General features: G+C 35.4%; 2 protein-coding genes across 4 annotated transcripts in view; one reads left to right on the forward strand and one right to left on the reverse strand.

Annotated features, from left to right (window-relative positions):
* Window positions 1-14,322, forward strand: part of LOC118187063 (hexokinase-2-like) — a 111,341-nt gene extending 97,019 nt beyond the window's left edge. For both annotated transcript variants that reach the window (XM_085808784.1, XM_085808783.1), the window contains exons 11-12: window positions 8,931-9,064; window positions 14,067-14,322. In XM_085808784.1, coding sequence (XP_085664910.1) covers window positions 8,931-9,064; window positions 14,067-14,162 — 230 coding nt within the window. In that variant the 3' untranslated portion in view covers window positions 14,163-14,322. The remainder of the gene's footprint in view (window positions 1-8,930; window positions 9,065-14,066) is intronic.
* Window positions 14,323-15,465: 1,143 nt separating this feature from the next.
* The window catches only part of galla-2 (MIP18 family protein galla-2), a 37,298-nt gene continuing 34,668 nt past the window's right edge, over window positions 15,466-18,095 (reverse strand). For both annotated transcript variants that reach the window (XM_085808787.1, XM_085808786.1), the window contains one exon: window positions 15,466-16,909. In XM_085808787.1, the coding sequence (XP_085664913.1) occupies window positions 16,626-16,909 (284 nt within the window). In that variant the 3' untranslated portion in view covers window positions 15,466-16,625. The remainder of the gene's footprint in view (window positions 16,910-18,095) is intronic.

Below are 18,095 nucleotides of genomic sequence, written 5' to 3' on the forward strand. Positions count from 1 at the left end.
CGGCCAATCCATACGTTCAATATCCTCACTCTCTAAGAGCTGTTCGGCAGCTATTGTGCGATGACATGGTGCATTGTTGTCCATGAAAAGGAACTGCGGACCCATAGCGCCTCTAAAAAGACGCACATATGGAAGAAGAATCTCCTCAGACACTCCCCCGTTACGTTTATCTGCATATCTGCGCATGTGCAACCGTATATCACCTTACTTAATCTCCTGATTGGTCTTTCTGTCCGCTCTGCCTCTTCGTTCAGCTGATATGCTAATTTTTCGACTTCGTTCTTAATTTTTGCACACCAGTGTAGATCAAGAATTGCTTCTTTGAAGGGATTATCGATTCCAAGGATGGAATTGCTAGCATGTCTTATTGGGGCTAGGTTAACCAATGCAGTGAAGAAAGATTTGAAGTTAGAAAATATTCAGTCAGTCTACTGGTCCAATTCCATGGACGTACTGTATTGGATACAAAGAGAAGGTCCCTGGCAAACGTATATATCTAACCGTGTAAATGAAATTAGAACTCTGTCAGAATCCAATAAATGGAAGTTTGTTCCTGTATATCAAAATCCTGCCGATGTACCATCAAGAGGTTACTCAGTATAAACCTTACTAAAGCAAAAATGGCACAAAGGACCTCCCTGGCTTAGAGATTCTAAAGATAAACAGCCGGATTATGGTCTGTCACCTGACGAAGATGTGGTAAATGCAGAAAAGAAGAAAACTATAGTGTCTCACATGAATCAAAGTAATGATAATTATTATAACCACATATCCTCCTATAAAAGAATAATTAGAATTACTAGTTGGATATATAGGTTTTATAGGAATTCTAAGTCACCTAACAAAATTTCAGGAGAACTATCTACTGAAGAGCTTAAAGAAGCTGAACTTAAAATTTTGAAAAAAGTTCAAGAAGACTCTTTTCATAGTGAGGAAACTCAACGTCTAAAATCATTGTCGACATTTACAGACGCAGGTGGAATTTTGAGAATTAAAACAAAACTTCTTTTGAGAGAATGACGATGAAAATTTCAGAGTCCCGATTGCTACCATCAGATCATCATGTAGTTAAGTGCCTGATCAAGAACTTGGACATTGTTGAGTACAGTCGCTAATGGTAGCTTTGAGGGAAAATTACTGGATACTGAAAAGTAGACGAACTATAAAAGCACTAATCAAAACTTGCATCGTTTGTCAGATATTGAGAGTCAAACCCCCTGATATTCCAGTAGGAATGCTTCCTGAAGATAGTGTAAAAATGCACGCATTTTCGAAATTATTGGAGTAGACGTAGCAGGTCCATTACTACTGAAAGAAAGAAAGAAGGTATGGATCCTAATTTTAAACTGCGCAGTTTATAGAGCAGTACATTTAGAACTTCTGACTTCTCTATCAACAGAAATTTCTTATTAGCACTTAGAAGATTCATAGCTCGTCGCGGTCGCCCTTTAGTGATATACTCAGGCAATGCAACTAACTTTACCGGAGCTGAAAATTTATTGAAAAATGTCGATCTAAAAAGATTAAAAATATCTATTTATCCTATTATCTGGAAATTCATTCCTTCAGCAGCCCCATGGTGGAGTGGTTTTTGGGAGAGGTTGATTGGCCTTCTGTAACGAATTTTGAAAAAAGTTTTAGGACGAGCATCTCTAAACTATCAAGAAATGGAAACCGTTCTCTGTGACTGTGAAAGCCAACTAAATGCTAGACCTCTAGCCTATGTCAGTGAAGATCCAAAGAGAATCGTCTAAGTAATACAACTAATTTTGATCAAATAAAAACTACTTGCAAAGACTTGGAAAAAAAAAAGAAAAAAAAAAAAAAAAAAAAAGATTGGTTTACAGAAGAAAACTGATGTCCGATCTTCGAGTCAGGTTTGGAAATGAATACTTGGGTCAATTGCACCAAAGGACAATACCTCGAAACAGAGTTTATGTCCTTAACGTTAGAGATATTGTATTAACCCTTTGACGCGCGCGGTATTATTTTTATATTTTTTTTAACTAAAAACTCTAGAAATTGAACATTATGATCCTAGAGACAAATAATATATGAATTTAAAAAAAATCTACTCTTGCCCATTGTTCTGTGGGTGGTGGTCGCACTGTGAAACCACCGCGCATCTAGGACTTTGAAACTTACCGAGGTAAGTAGGGAAAAAAAACTTACCTTTCTCCGTGCGCGTTTCCAATAAATGACGAAATTTAAGAATTTTTTTAAAAAAATGCATGTAGGAATTGCATAATATATAATATATATTTATATATATATTTACATTATTTTACAAAGTAAATCGTCAGAAAAAATTAAACAATAAACATTCATGTAATTTTTCTATAGCAGTGAAAGTACCTACATAATAAGGACGTTTGGCTACATGGATTAAAAAACTCAGTAAAATAAGTATTAAAAAAGACTCGGTGTTTTTTTTTTATTTCAAAGAACAAATATTTTTTGTGACACTGTTCAAAGCATGTTTTATCTTTTTGGTACATGCATGCCCACATTGCACGTTCGCCACATGTATCTTCTTCCATGAGGTTTCTTCCTTGTGCTACAAAATGTACACTGATTGGATCTAAATTTCACTGGTATATGTCCAGCGTTATTTAATTTCTTTTCATCTTTCACATGAAGTTTGTGGTTTTTTATGTTAATGAGGAGGGGCTTGGTCTTTTTGGCTTTGATACGGATCATTCGTTTCCCATTCATATTTATTTTATTCGTATTTCGTCCAAAAATATTCAGAAAATATTTTTAATTTAAATAAAACTTTACGCGATTTCTATTTTTAATTACAGCAAAGTATATTTACATTAAATTTAAACCACAGGAAATATTTATAAAATCACAATACTAGCTTGGGGAGCAAGTGTGTTGAGGTCAGAGAAAAGTCTCTGGAAAAGAAAGACCTTTTTACTGAGCAGGTGCATGTATTGTTTAGTAATAAAATAACTATGTGATTTCAAAACCCCTTATCTATGTCCGGGTAAAAATAAACATTCCTAGTTGAGAAGCAAACAAACGCTATTGTGAAGAGCAGTGTTTTCAAGGCGCGATCACCGAGCCTCTAGAACAATGCTCTAGTGATGCAATGGTCGCGTCCTCACAAAGCAAATGACATACATATAGAGGGTTTTTTTATATATGCAGTTTAAATATTGCTACTTTTTATTGTTTATGATAGAAATCATGATGTGCGATGAATAACTTTTGAAATTTAAAGTTGTTTATATTAATAAAAGGAAGTTATTTTGTCTCATTGAAAACGAATTTTAAAAGGCATCCGATTTGAAGTACTAAGACTTAAATATGTATGACTCTGCAGTCATTTTGTGTTATTTAGAGGTAAAAGATCAGTAATCAATTGATTTTCACTCAAAAATTTCGGAAGGAAGAAAAGAAAAAAATTTGAAAATTGGTGGTTTCAAGGCGCGACCACCGAGCGTCAAAAGAGTTAATATGGACTGATAACTTCAAAAGATTGTATTGGTCTTTAGGAAGAATATTATCGATTTACACCAGCAAAGATGGAGTAGCTAGAACCGCCAAACTTAAAACTAAAGCAGGACTTGTAACTAGACCCATCAGACTGTCTTCTTTAGAACTGGATGGTGAGAACTATGTCGCCAATGTGGAGAATGCTATGTTAGAAGGAGAACCTTCTATGAACCAAAGGAATCCCAATTACCAATCTTGTTACAACAAGAACTGGACGTGTTGTTAAACCTCCCTCAAGATATGGACAAAATGTGTTAAGTTCCGGAACAATGTTCCCGAAACTCAAAAGAAGGAGTGTTAAAAACAGAGCCTTTAAAATTTCGCGCATAGTTATCGTTTGTCTAGATGTATTTCATGACATGCTAACGACGTATTCTTGAGATTGTAATTTTAATGTTGTTTCAGATATATTCTAGTGTTAGTCTAACCGTGTGGTTATTTAGTTACGTTATCATTCATTGTAATGCTGAATCAACATCGAAGGAGATACAGTCACTACCCGGGAAGAACAGGTAGGTAGAATTTTGATATTTCATTTGAAATAAAACTTTTAAAGAAACTTAAAAATTATTAAGTTAATTTTTTAACAGTAATCACTAAGGATTTGGAAATCTTGGACTGCCCAATCTGAAATATTGCAAGCTGCGTTTATGGTTGCCAACGTGATGGACGGCCATCCTCTTGTACTTGATTGTGTCGAACGTTGGTGGTGAGTCAGAGGTATTGAGAATTGCCAACCGGTTGGATTCTATAAAGTCTATGACAGAAGCGGATTGTGAATTTTAGGACGAAGCTTCCCATAGGCTACTGGAGGCATTGAAGTCTCCGCCAATCAGGATATATTTGAAGTGGCACGTTTTAAGATAATCCAATTCAGGGAGTGGTTGATTGATGCAGATGCTAGGCGGGAAGAAAACAGAGATGATCAGAAAGCTTTCTTCTCTGGTATTGAAAATTACGGAAATGGTGTGCAGAGTGCGTTTCCGAATCATGGCAGTCATGGGGTCATTATAGATTATTTCCGCCATGCTATTTTGCGATAGAAAAACTTTATTGTGTGAAGTAGATCCTGACGGAAAGCCATCTTTAGTTATATAAGGCTCCTAGAAGAGGCCTATAATGATATTTAGTTCAAATTGCTTGTGTAGCATGTGAGAAGTAGCAACTGAGAATCTTTGAAGATTACATTGTAGGAATTGCAGGGCATGAACATCCGAAGATGGGGTGTTTAGTTCGCCGTGTTGTGCAAGGAGCTCCAGTTTGTACGTTGGACATTGCTTTGAATAAGCTGGATGCTTATTGTTGTAATCTGTTCTTTTGTTGAGGTTGCTGGCAGTACAGCTAGATCAAAAGGGCGAAGCCTGGCAATTTTCAGCTGGTTTGGCGAGTGATTCAGCACACTGAATACATGCTGGCTATTCCTGGCAGTGCTTACTCAGATGGCCGAATCTCTGACAGTTAAAGCAACGTATCAAACGGGCTCATCATCTAAATGCGCAATAATGAAATCCTGGGTATGTACGTCCATTGAATCCAAGCCTCTTGTAGCAGACTTTTTTTAAGTTGATTATCTAGTTAATCTTGGCGTCAGAACGATGTAAGGGGCTACAAGGATGGATGGCTCCCTCCTGAAAGGACAGAAGATGTGCCTCAAAGGCTGCTATTAGGTCGTTGGCGGTTGTGCCCTCAGACGCTCCAAAGACTATAATATAGTCCTTGTGAAGTCGAAGGGAGCCTTTAAAATTCTGCTTCGAAGCAATTGAATTTTTTAACTTTGTTTAGTGATCGTCGGATGCGCACCTAATTAAAAGTTCCTTTGATTTGGTGCGTCGGATTTGTTGAATAGGAATTCCAAGTTTGATGGAGTTAGAAGCTAGTTTCTGTTGAAGGGATTATGGATTCACATCTTGATCCTTGGAGGCCACCAGCAAAACGTGTTCTAAAGTTTGCTGGGGGTGTTTCTTCTTATGCTGAACTAATATGACAAAAGAATCGTGCCCTTCTGGCTGATGATCCTCTGCAGGTGCTAGGGGTGGGCGAGATGTATGGGTAGCTGCTAAGTTAGAATTTGGTTCTATTAATGTAAGAACTTTTCCCGTTAGCCGTTAAGGACCTCAGTCTGCATTTGTTGCGAGTTTATTAACAGCTTTTGCTCCAAAAAGATTTTTAGGCGAAATCTATAAAATCCATCAATATTTTTGGTCTGCTTTATTAAGCCTATGGTGGATGTTGGCGCCTAAAAATGTATATATAGATGAACTGTGCGCTAGAAAGTCCTGAGAGCGCTTTAGGGAGGAGTCAAGAGACGGTGCCTTTAACGTAACTTCTGAAATAACGGAGGAGGGTGCTGAGGCCGTGTTGACCGTATTCGAGGAGGCCATAGATCAAATATGAGCAGGTAAAGCTAGATAGGGGTGCTCAGTAATTCCAGTAAATCTACTCACAAGTTATTGCACCAACAATATCACTAAACACAAGTCGCACTTTCTATTAAAGTTTGTAATAAGTTAATGTGAATCAAATAGCAAATAGTCTTAGCTATCAGAACACAAATTATAAAATCCAGGAATTGGGAAATACACAAGTTATTGTATTCACGACATTACAATGAACACGATTACACTTAAATTGCACTCGTAAGTTAATGTTCTTACTGTGCTACGGTGAAAATGTTGTTGCACTTACAGTTGTGCTTAAAATAAATTATTATTATTATTAACAGTACATTCCTATCAATTATTACCGTATAAGTGGGCTAGAAACAATATAAATGAATAAACGTCTGTACACTGGTGCGCAAGAACTACTGTAATATTATTGCCAGCTGTGGCCAATAATGGCGGCGTGCTTAGAAATAGTACTCTTGCTTGCTAATGCCAAAAATCATATACAGAATAAATCATACACAGTATAGGTCTACCTCTATTAAATTGTAATTAAGTATTTATCTGATACCACAAAATATTAGTTAAAATCACTGTTAGTCAACAATTATCAAATTTCAGTCAATGAGATATGCTAAGGATGGAATAATTAGTTTGTAAATCTTAAGAGTCTTTATCGTGACTAGATACTTCGTCGTTCCTTGTGGCTATATCCAAAAATGTTGATCAAGGTTGGTCGCCTGCCAAGCTGCACTCAACACATTTTATGACTCACTAAGGCACACTAATCACACATGCAAACACTACTTGTTTGCAGGGTTTCTTCTGCGCTTCCTTTGTGCTCTAAAATATAATTAACGCAATAGCTCTTATTAAGCACTTATTAAGCACTGAGTACACACACACACTGCAGAACATTAATATATGAACAAAATTATCACTATATCACTAATTAGCTCAGACTACTATGTTGATTGTTCATTTCAGCTGAGAAAACTTAAGTCTAAAGAATTAGCGGGAAAATTGTAGAAAAAACATAATCCGCGGGTTTTTTTTTTTTTCCTTCAAATTTTTGAGTCTTATGTTCCTCTTGGAGTGCTGAATGATGTTAAGACGGTACTGCAGTTTTAAGTTGATGTTAACCTTGATGTTAACCCGCTTCAAAGTTTTCACTAGTGTCTTTTGTTGTGCATCTGTTTATGGGATGGCTATTCTTGTTGCTGTTGCAACTCCGGTCGAAATTCACACTGCTACGTAGATTGCTCGTTTCAGCGAGGAAATCCTTGGTAGCTTATCTTCTCTGTTCTTTTATCTTGGATGCTGAGCTTCATCTGTTTCTCGTCTTGACCTCTATTCTTCATCTGTGTAATGCAGGTAATCCAATGCAGAAACCACGACACAAATAACACTGTTCATTTTAACATGCACTAATGAACTGGCTCAGTGTAGGATCACAATGAATAGCGATACAAGAAGCAAGACGACTAGGTACAGTGTCAGCGAGACTACGGATGGTGTCCTGAGGAATGGCTCCCTGTCAACCATTTGCCACAGTTGGTCTTCTGAACACGGCAATGGCAGGGTCTGCAAATGGCGTCCAATCACATCCCAAATGTATTCCATTGGTGAGAGATCAGGAGAGAACGGTGGCCAGGGAAGCATCTGTACACATTGCAGAGAACGTTGGCTGATGCGAGCAGTTGTAGTTGGACGTTATCCAGTCTAATAAAGGGCACTGGACACTACTTGAAAGTACAGCAGTGTCATCGGTCACAGCGCATCATCCGCGTATCGTTGGGCCGTCATTGTTTCCTGAATACCAACTAGAGAGGACCTGGAATCGTACGCAATTGCGACCAAGCCAAGATGCCGCGCTATCGCGCGGTTGGGCGTTTTACAGTTGCTGCCGGATTGGACCTGTCTCCACACCGACGCCAGACTTGTACGCGGCGACTATCATTGGAGAACCAGAGGCGTGACTCATCTGAGAACACGACCCTGTGCCATTCCATCGTCTACATTGCTCGAGCCCGGCACTATTGCTGACGTCGGTGTCTATGATGTGGGGTCAATAGCAGTCTTAACGGACGCCACGAGTGCAGGCTATTAGTCACTAATCGACGACAAATAATTCTAGTCGATATGAGAACATTCAGGTTTCTTGAACGTGCTGCAGAATTTTTTGGAGGTAGAAGTGGCATGCGGGTGCGCCACCGCTTTTTGGTGGATGCGTTAATGGTTGCTGATGTCACTCTAACTACACCAGCACCCCTCGAACTTACCACATTTCTTTATTCCAACCATCATCGCCACAGTCGGTGCACTGTGGACGCGCCCTAGTATGTGTCCACTGAGATTTGCCGTATGGATCAAACTGCTGTTAGTCCAATCACCATGCCCCTCGTAAAATCGTTTTTCTGCTGGACCTGCATCCGTTGACGAGGGCCTGGCATTCACTGCTATTACACGCGTCCTTTGAGACAAGAACCAATTTTCTAAGATGATTTTCTCAGCAGAAATAACGGCATGTAAATTGAACATTCTGCAGGTTCCTTCCCTTATATCTTCTTCAACGTGCGCTGGAGAGCTGCGCATTTCATATTATTCGCATAATTTAGTGACTTGGGTCAACCCCGAAACTGGCATAATTTTAGAACCGCTCTCTCTTGGTGTTGCATTTTCAATGTCGAGGAGTGTATATGTAAACGGGCTTCTTGGTCATTTTTATTTTTAATTTATTTTTAATGGTACGTATAATTGATATAATGTGTAGTACATGTGATATACTTTGTAATATGTCTAACTGATTATTTTTCCGAACATTTGTGCTATTAACGTAGTTAATGAAGAATATGTTTCTAAAGATATGTATCATCTACTTCAGTACAAAATGTTTGTTTGTGCTCTCCAGTGAGTTGATTTCAATGACAATGCTAATATAGAAAACAGTTTATCGCGTTTTTTATTTATCTTTTGTAGTTTTTTGTTTTGTTTAATTTCTCTTTATGTGTTAAAAGTGAAGATATATATATTATGTGTTAGGTCTTGCTAGCCTTTTAAAAAGGATGGATAAAGACGATGTGACTATAGCAATTGATGGCTCTTTATACAAGCACCATCCTAAATATGATGAATATATGAGAAAGTTCATAGCTGCCTTAGCGCCTACGAAAAAAGTAAATACAATTTTCTTATTTCTTTATAGAGATTTTATTTATTAATATTGGTTTTGCTACATTATTTTGTTTAGCTTTTCCATGAAAATAAGAAACACAGCAGAAATTTCCTTTATATACTAGAGCACTTTATAAATCAGAATCCGAAAGTAAGAAAATATTATGAGCATTTTTATATTAAGATCTGGTTTCTGTTTTATACTTGGAAAATTTCCTAAAAATGTATTTGCTATCGTAATACAAACATTTTTATTATTTTAATGTCAAAGGGTTATTTTCCTTTCCTCTATGTTCATTTTATTACTTAGTTACCTAATACATTTCAGCGATCCCTATAAATAAAACGTTACTTCCTATAAGAATTAGAATTTCCTGACTGTTAACAACTCTGAACAACGCTGCTAATAATTATAATATTGGGTTGTCGAGTTCAAGAATTATCTTCCGAATGAGCAACCCAGAACAAAGCAAAAGCTTTTTTAAATTCCCACAAGAGAAACTCATGACCTTGAGGTGACGGATTTCTCCTAAACTGCAAACATCTATAATGGAACTTAAAATAGGCTGCCCTGATAGCATGGTGATAGAAAAGCTCAGCGAAGGTATGGATGTTTGTGTCTTTGCAGTACGAAGCATTTAAAATACTGTCAATCCGAAAGTCCTTTCAAAAGGTTGATACAGGAAAAGAGTAGTGAAAGACCATCGGATCCGTCCCCCAGGAGATTCTCCTACAAAATTGGGACGAAGATGTGCAAATTCATACTGTCACCTGTAACAGCCAATGACAGAAGCAAGCTTGCGCTCTTGGCCAGTACAAAATTCATAGACCTGATCTGATGTTACTATCAGACACGTGAGATTGAGTCACTAAAACAACGTAAAGTAGTACATTTGCAGATGCTTTCTACGGACTTGTAAGAAATAAAAATGTAAGTCTGAGTCTAAAATTTTATGTAATGTGTATGTTACTTTGTAAGATCTTATCTTCTTTGCTATTCTACAAAGTGTCTAGATCTCAAAAGTCTAGTCAGGCGACTTCTCGCACAAGCGTAAAGAAAACCAGCACAAATGAAAAGGTGTAAATAGCCCTTTTATTTTCGAACTCTTAACAGAAAGGCACGTACTTCGTGCTCACAGGTTACGGAGGACGAGGATGCCTGGTGTCTAACATAGGTAAACAGGCGTATATCCCATGCCCTCCCCTATCTAGCGGCAACAAATCCCTGGAGCCACAAGAGGCTGCGTCGAGGTTTATTGAGACATGAAAAAGGTTGTACATGGGCAAACAAGGGCGCTTGTGTTTTGTTTTACAGATTTGGAGAGACTTTGACTGAACAGGGGCAAGAGCAAGAATTAAAGCATGCAAAGAAATATAATTAAGGCATGTGTTGAGCTAAGCTGCTAGGATAATGTCCTCAACTGGCATGTGGTGCACAATATGTTGAGTTCTGTGCTAGGAGTTCGTAGGGCATAGAGTACATAAGCGTTTGCATATAAGGTTGTCCACGGTTGCGTAGTTCACATAGGTAAACAGTTTGCACATGTGCAGAGTCGCAAATAATTCGCTGTTTGCGCGTGTTGTTCATAATTTGCACATTTACAGTTGCTTGAGGTCTCTGTTTGCGAACGTGAACTTATGAGCTCGCTGTTCATAGATCGTTGCGAGAATTTGGACAGAGGTAACAGGAGGGTGCGGCTGCGGTTGTAGTGATGCAAATAGCGGCAATTTTAGTACAGGAGAATGCACATTTGCACACTCTGCAGTTTCGCAGTTTGCGCATTTGCACAGTTCGTGGTTTCGGTAAACACAGATCGTAGTTTGCACAGTAGCAGAGTTCACATACATGGAGTTTCATGGAATCTAAAATGTTTGAAGTCGATGCTCTTTGGTTGCTCATATAGATCGTGTGGTGGGCTGTTACTGGGAAGATGGCGAGGGTTTAGTATGGCTGGCACACATCTTGGCCCATGGACGTTAAAGCGTCGATGGTTTTGCAAATTTGTGCTATTGTTGGCTTAGTGCTGATAATGTAGCGCTGGAAAGCTTCAGTTATTTTTGTAGGATGCTCCTTCTTGGCCGCAGATGCAAGTGTCCGTTTTGGAGATGTGGTGTCTGAAGAATTATGAAGGGATCCCTCCCTTTCCGTGTAGTGCCCAAGGGGGGGGAGCACGTAATAAGCAAAAAAAAAAAAAAAAAAAAAATTGTTTACCGCCGAATACGCGCCGGTTTGTGCTCTCTGACTTGCACCTGTGCGCACCACTTCTTCTTCGATGAGCACGTACACCTTCCTGGAATCCATCGTGTAACAACGTTGGATGATATTCACGTTGTGTCTAACACGAGTGGCTATTGTACGCGGCGACAAACCAATTTCATGGAGTTCAATAACACGGTCTTGTTCCCCGACCGTTAACTGATATACCATCAGACGTCTCAGAGGCATTTTCTATGCTTCTTCTAACGTCTTCAATGCTCGGTAAACCCTCAGATGCTGTTTAAGGGAAAGGAAAGCGGCTAACTTTATAGCTCGCATATGCGTACCACGTGATCCAATGCGTGCGCAACTTTTATCATTTGCATACCCACCTCACAACTCTCGCTCCTGCAATTTGGATGACGCTACGCGCATTCTTTCTTGGTGTTGCAATTTCACTTTTGAGGAGTGTATAATGCAAATTATTTTCAGATGGCTTCTACTAGCTGCCAAAAAAATTAATCAATTATACACTAAGGGTAAGAAATTTAGAACTATTTTCATTCACAAAGACATGAAGGAAATGAAATTCAAAACCAGTAAAATCCAAAATTCCCTATAAATATGTAAAAAATTTAAACCAATTGTCACCAAACCACAAGAATAAACTACGGATGTGAAATACGAAATTATAAAATATAAATGAGACTCAATTGAACCCCTCCCCCCCTTTGAAAACCGTTTCTGTTCATCTAAAATTATCTGATGAACCATTCTAAATTATTTAATTGTAATAATTCATCCGAAAATTTTGAACTCCTCTTCTATGCAGAAAAATTCCAAAAATGAAATAAAAATATACAAAAATAAATCCATGAACTTTGAGTGTCCAGTAATATAAAATAGTTTTTGATAAAACCAATACTGATAAAAACTACTGTTGGATTACTAAAAACTTGCAAATAGCTGAAAAAATTAAAAATCTAAAAATTTACAATATCAACTGCTATCAGTTTGAAAATCTATACGTCTCTCACACTTATATAAATCAATGAGTCTTTTTGAGTTAACAATTTTTTTTTTTTGAATTGCTAACTATTTTGGATTTGCAAAAATGGAAAGATTATCTGTTTTTCTCGCTTTTTATGAACTTTATCAATCATGCATTCTTTATGCATGTTAATAAACACACAAACATCTGTAGTTTACAGTAATTCTTCTCGTTTGATGACAATTGGTTGAGATTTTTTTACATATTTATAGGGAATTTTGGGTTTTACTGCTTTTGAATTTCGCTTCTTCGTGAATTTGGTTCTAAATTTCTTACTCATCTGGGTTAAAATAACATGCCAAACAATGATTATTAGAGGTGCTAGGGTATCAAGAATCAGCATAAGATTCATAAAATATATTTAAACCTTTTGGAATGTCTTATGTGCACAATCTAATATCCAATAAATGTATCCAAAGGCTTGAGGATGGGTTTGAAGAAACACTATCTCATATTTACATCTCACAAAGAAAAAAACTCCATGCAGCCAGCACATTCTACCATACAGCAAATAACTGATACCCCATCAGCCTTTAGAGTCTCAGGTTTCAGCCCAGGTCTAGCTATATACGAGGTGTGACACTAAGAAAATGAGCCTGGTCCAACAAATCATTGTACTTAAAGAATCAGTTCTCCATGACATTCACACACTTCTGCAATTGCTGGTAATTGCTATGGAATCAGATTTTTGGAAGGTGCTTCAAGAGATTCTCCGTTTTTGCCTGAACCTCTTCAACTGAGGTAAAAGGGCTTCCCTTTAGGGAAAAAAGAAAAGAAAAGAAAAAGCCGCATGGAGCCAAATCAGGTGAATACAGACGATGCCCCATAACAGTAGTGTTTTTGCTGGTCAGAAACTGCTTAGAAGATAGAGCCATGTGAGCAGGAGCATTGTTCTGGTGCAACAGCCATTCATCACTCCACAACTATGGCCTTTTCTTCCCTAATTTTTTCACGAAGTCTTTTTAGTACATCGGTGTAGCAGTGTTGATAAACAGTCTAACTACTTGGAACCCACTCAATCATTACAATTCCATTAATGTCATAGAAGACAATTAATATTGCCTTCAATTTTGATTTTGACATGCATGTTTTGTCCCTTTTCCCTGAAAACCGCTTATGCCATTCAAACACACGTGCACGAGACAAAGTTTCATCTCCATAAGCCACAGTTAACATTTGAAATGTTTCCGCGGCTGATTTCTTAAGTTTCACAAGAAACTTGATGTTGATTCTCTGTTCGGTTTTTACACTAGACATTTTTTTCCATCACAATGCAACTCCACTCTTTTTTCAAGCTATAACACTTAGTCTCGATTTTTTTGTGTCACACCTCATACATGACAATAAGTATAAATTTCATTTTCCATAATAAAATTATTGCAGCCAAGAACTTTAATAGAATCCCAATAAGAACTAAAGGTCATAATTACTAGAAATAGACAAAAACCAAAAATTTTTCAAACCTTATTCTTGTTTTAAAAAGTATGAGCTAGTTTCACTACTTTGGGGGTCTACACCAAGTCATTAATAATGCTTTCAATGTTTAATGAAAAATGTACTTTGCAAACATTTTCCATTTACTGTTATAAACTAGGCACAAGTAATTATATACTTTGCACACATATTTACACATGCATAGTTCTATATTTTCTACATACTCTTATTTGTATTTTCCTCCTTCTTTTCATAATACATGCTGTTATAGTTTTAACAGTGCATATAAATAATTTATTAAATTAAATACATTTTGTTTCAGTTTCAACTAATTCTTGCTGAGGATGGAAGTGGTAAAGGTGCTGGTCTTGTTGCAGCTGTAGTAACATCTTTGGATAAAACTTCACTCCATTCTTAATTCTGAATAAACTTATATTCAAAACACAATAAAGTCCTTGTATTTGTGTAGAAGCGTTAGAAATCCTGCATGTAGTAAAGTTGTATGCTATAAAATTATTATTTTTTTGTGTGTTGTAAAATTATTTGTTGATAAAAATTAAATTGTAATCTCAATTAAATTACTCTTGTATGATGTGAATATTATTAACAGTTAACGAGAACTAAAAGAGAAGGCAATTTTGTAAACATTTTGTAACTGCATTATGTATATTTAAAAAAATTAGAACCAGCAAATATATACACTTTGCCAAAAAAAAAAAAAAAAAAAAACTCCAGTTCTACTGGGCCGATCACAAAATATAACTTACGTTTTCCATGTCTCAAGCGTGACTTAAAGCATATATTAGATTTATATATAGCATTGTTCTAACATAAATATTTTGACATAAACTCAGACTTTTCTGAAATAACCAATTTTTTTTCATATTTCGATTCTACGCCTCAGATTATACTTTAATATTAAAATTTGTAAAAGGTGGGGAGAAACTTGAGAAATTTAAAAATTTGTCTGGATGCATTTTCTTCAGTTTGCACCAAGAATAATTCACTTGCGGAATTCTTAATTTATGGTAACCAATTTTCATTTTCCCTTTCACTGTGCATGAGCAGAATAAAAGGTGTATCATTTGTTCTTTCAAACAATTTTAATGAAGTGTTATCCCTTATAACAAATATACCAAATTTCAAAACATGCCAATTCATAAATTCACATATATCTGACGAAACTTTTAATAAAAAATTATAGTTTTTTGCAGGTAATACATCTACTTTAAGATGATGTCAAAAATTTTGTAGTTTATAACTCAAAAATTTTTTTGGGGGGTGGGGAAGAACGGATTTAGCAAGCAAATTAGCACAATTAAATATTTTCTTTAAAATTACAATTCTTTTTAATTGAAAGTTGTGAAGCAATATTCACAAATACTCAGAATGAAGTTCAACAACTAGGTCAAATAACACACTGTCATTGGACTAAAAGTCCTTTATTGCAAAGACATGACACTCAGTTACAGTCTTATGCTGAATATCCCTACTTCTCATTTTTAACAAAGCATTAAATGAGAGTAAGTCACCTGAAAAATTCAAAATGGAATGCCATGTTTCTATGTAGAATTTGACAATCAATATGAGTAATTTTTTGGAGGAACTTCATTGTTCCATTGATTGTGAAACATCCTGCACTTATAAATTTACCTCTATTTGAAAATTCACTAAAAAATACAGAATTAAAAGTAGCATAAATGAAATAAAATAACACAAGCAACATTTAGAATTTGTTTATTTTGAATTAACATACTGTGGAGACTACTTAAAATCACAGTACTAAAAAAATTATATAAACATCATCCACGTCATCGTAAAGATATAAAACCAGTACATAAAAATTATAAAATGCTGGCCAACTCTCTTAATAGAGATATTCTTTCGAAATATGCATTTCTTAATTGTGTACTCTTTGCATACAGATGCTATATGATATCACACTTCCAAATTTAAAGAAAAATAAAACTGAGTCAGGTAATTTATAATCTAAATATTTTAGTGCTGATTTTGATAATTTGATTTCAGAATAAGATATCATAGTCTTTTCTTCATAATCTCAGAATGAGTTACCACATTCAATTTTATGCTGAAAATTGCAATAGATACACAAATTAGAAATGTACGTAGTACATTTTAGAATTTCCCAAAATGCAATGTTTGAAAAGTTATGCCCAAGTCTTAGATTTCAAAATCATTAAAAAAAACTATTTTTCAGATAATCCTTTTACACTATTTAAGGTGTGACATAAAAATTTTTAATCATATTAGTAGTAGGCTGCAAAATTATTCTTTTACTTCAAACATGTAGGTAAGTGATTGTGGAAAATACCACGTGCTATCCATGGGACTTATTAAGAATCAAACATTGCACAGCTTCCAATGTTCAGTGCAAAAGAATCTTTTCTTTCCCATTGAGACAATACAAACTGCATATTTTTTCCCACTGAAAAAATATAATAATCTTTGAAAAACCTTCAAAGCAATAGAAATAAATGACTAGATGACTATCTTTGGAAATCAAAGTAAAAATTGTTTACTTTTAAATACGTTATCAAAGTGTAAGTATATCACTCACATTTAAAGACATTTGTAATTTCCTGTACATTTTTCTTCTATTGTTAGCAATGGAAATATAGTAAATTTTACCATACTAGATTTGCAAGAATTAAAAAATACTCATGGTTATAAAATACAAATATACTTGTTTTTTTTAACTACACTTTACAGAACAACCTATAGTATACATTTTCACTTTAAGATTTATTCTCAGTTTGATATTCACAGCATTCTTATATAATTATACTAATTAGCCCAAATGGTGATAATTACACAGATCAGCTTTTATTTCAAAGAACTACCATACAGAGCATAACAATTTTCATAATAAAATATCTTTTCCTGAAAGATTAAAACACTTTGATTTTTGTGAATCCTTGTTCAATATGTCATGCCATCGACGAAAACTTTCAATATGTTGCCTAGAATGTTGAATATATCTTATATTTGAAACATCTGTATCTTGCTTGTTTTTCAAAGCATTCTCTACAAAGTCTGGAATTGTTTGTGGCTCTGGCAGCAAAAGACAGCTATTGATGACTTCTAAAAGATGGCAGTTTTCAAGGGCTGCAGCTATTCTTTCTTTATCAGCAAGCTGTTTATTAACTGTAAAAAATTAATTCATTTTAAAATTATCAGTATACCATACTTATTATTAACTCCTACATATTAACACTAATTTCTAATAAGAAATGAAAAATATACATTACACTGCATAAACTAGTTCTTGTTTATAATACTTGTTAAACACAGAAGCAAAAACTAATAAACACTTTCAATGCAATAATAGGTAAAAAAATCAGTGAAGTTATGCTATCAGGAGAAGAAAGACCTATGACATGTCTAAAAAAGCATTCTTCAATTACCAGAATTTTTCTTTTAAGTGTGTTCTTCTTTTTTAATCATTCAAGTTAACTCAAAACAGAGGTTTATAATTTTGCATAGTACCAAAGAAGCACTAAGATATGAATGAATATACTCAAATAGCAGATCACAAAATGAGAGCCTTGTACAGAATTTTTTTTCAGCTTGCAACTAAATGTGAGTAACCTTTCATGGAAGTGGCTAAGGTCAATGAGCCATTTGCTTTCATTTTAAGCAGGCAGCAAATATACAATTCAGCCACCTATAACAAACAAGACCTCAATACAATGTAGCATTGAAGAAAACACCAACAAAAGTTTCAGAACAGGCCTTACCTAATGAACAAATCAAGTGCATTATTTTGAAGAAAACTGTTAGTATTTCCCAGTTTTCAGTAACTCCTTTTTTCATGTCCTAAAGACTTTCACAATGGAAATACACAGTTAAAGATATCAGATAAAGACATAGGCAAAGCTACTTAGCTTTATTTTTCAAAAGATATTAAGATCCATACTAAATAGTTTTTATTTATTAGATTCATTACAAATATTTCAGACTCAAAATAATTAGAACTTAGAAGTGTTATTTTTGTAAATGTGCATAGATGTGGAACAGAAAAAAATAACATTATCTGCATGTTAAGTAAATATATGGAAATTAATACCGTTTATATTATAATGCATATTAAAACTTGCTATGAAGATCTAAATTCTTTCTTCTCAAAATATTAGATACATTAAATAATTATTTTTTGCTTGGTATATAAGGTAAATATACTATGTATTCAGCAAATAGAATATCTAGTCACAACAAAAGGTGGGTGTCTTATCAGGATTCCCCCTTTTAATCAAACAGGGTTCTGAGAAGTCCTGATCAGGACTTTTTTTACTTGTGTGTTTGTGCAAGTAGCTAAATAATGTTCATATGG

The sequence above is a fragment of the Stegodyphus dumicola genome, chromosome X2 (assembly GCF_044657685.1).
Source record: "Stegodyphus dumicola isolate Sdum_Otavi_A_Nest chromosome X2, ASM4465768v1".
In the NCBI taxonomy this organism is placed as follows: domain Eukaryota; kingdom Metazoa; phylum Arthropoda; class Arachnida; order Araneae; family Eresidae; genus Stegodyphus; species Stegodyphus dumicola.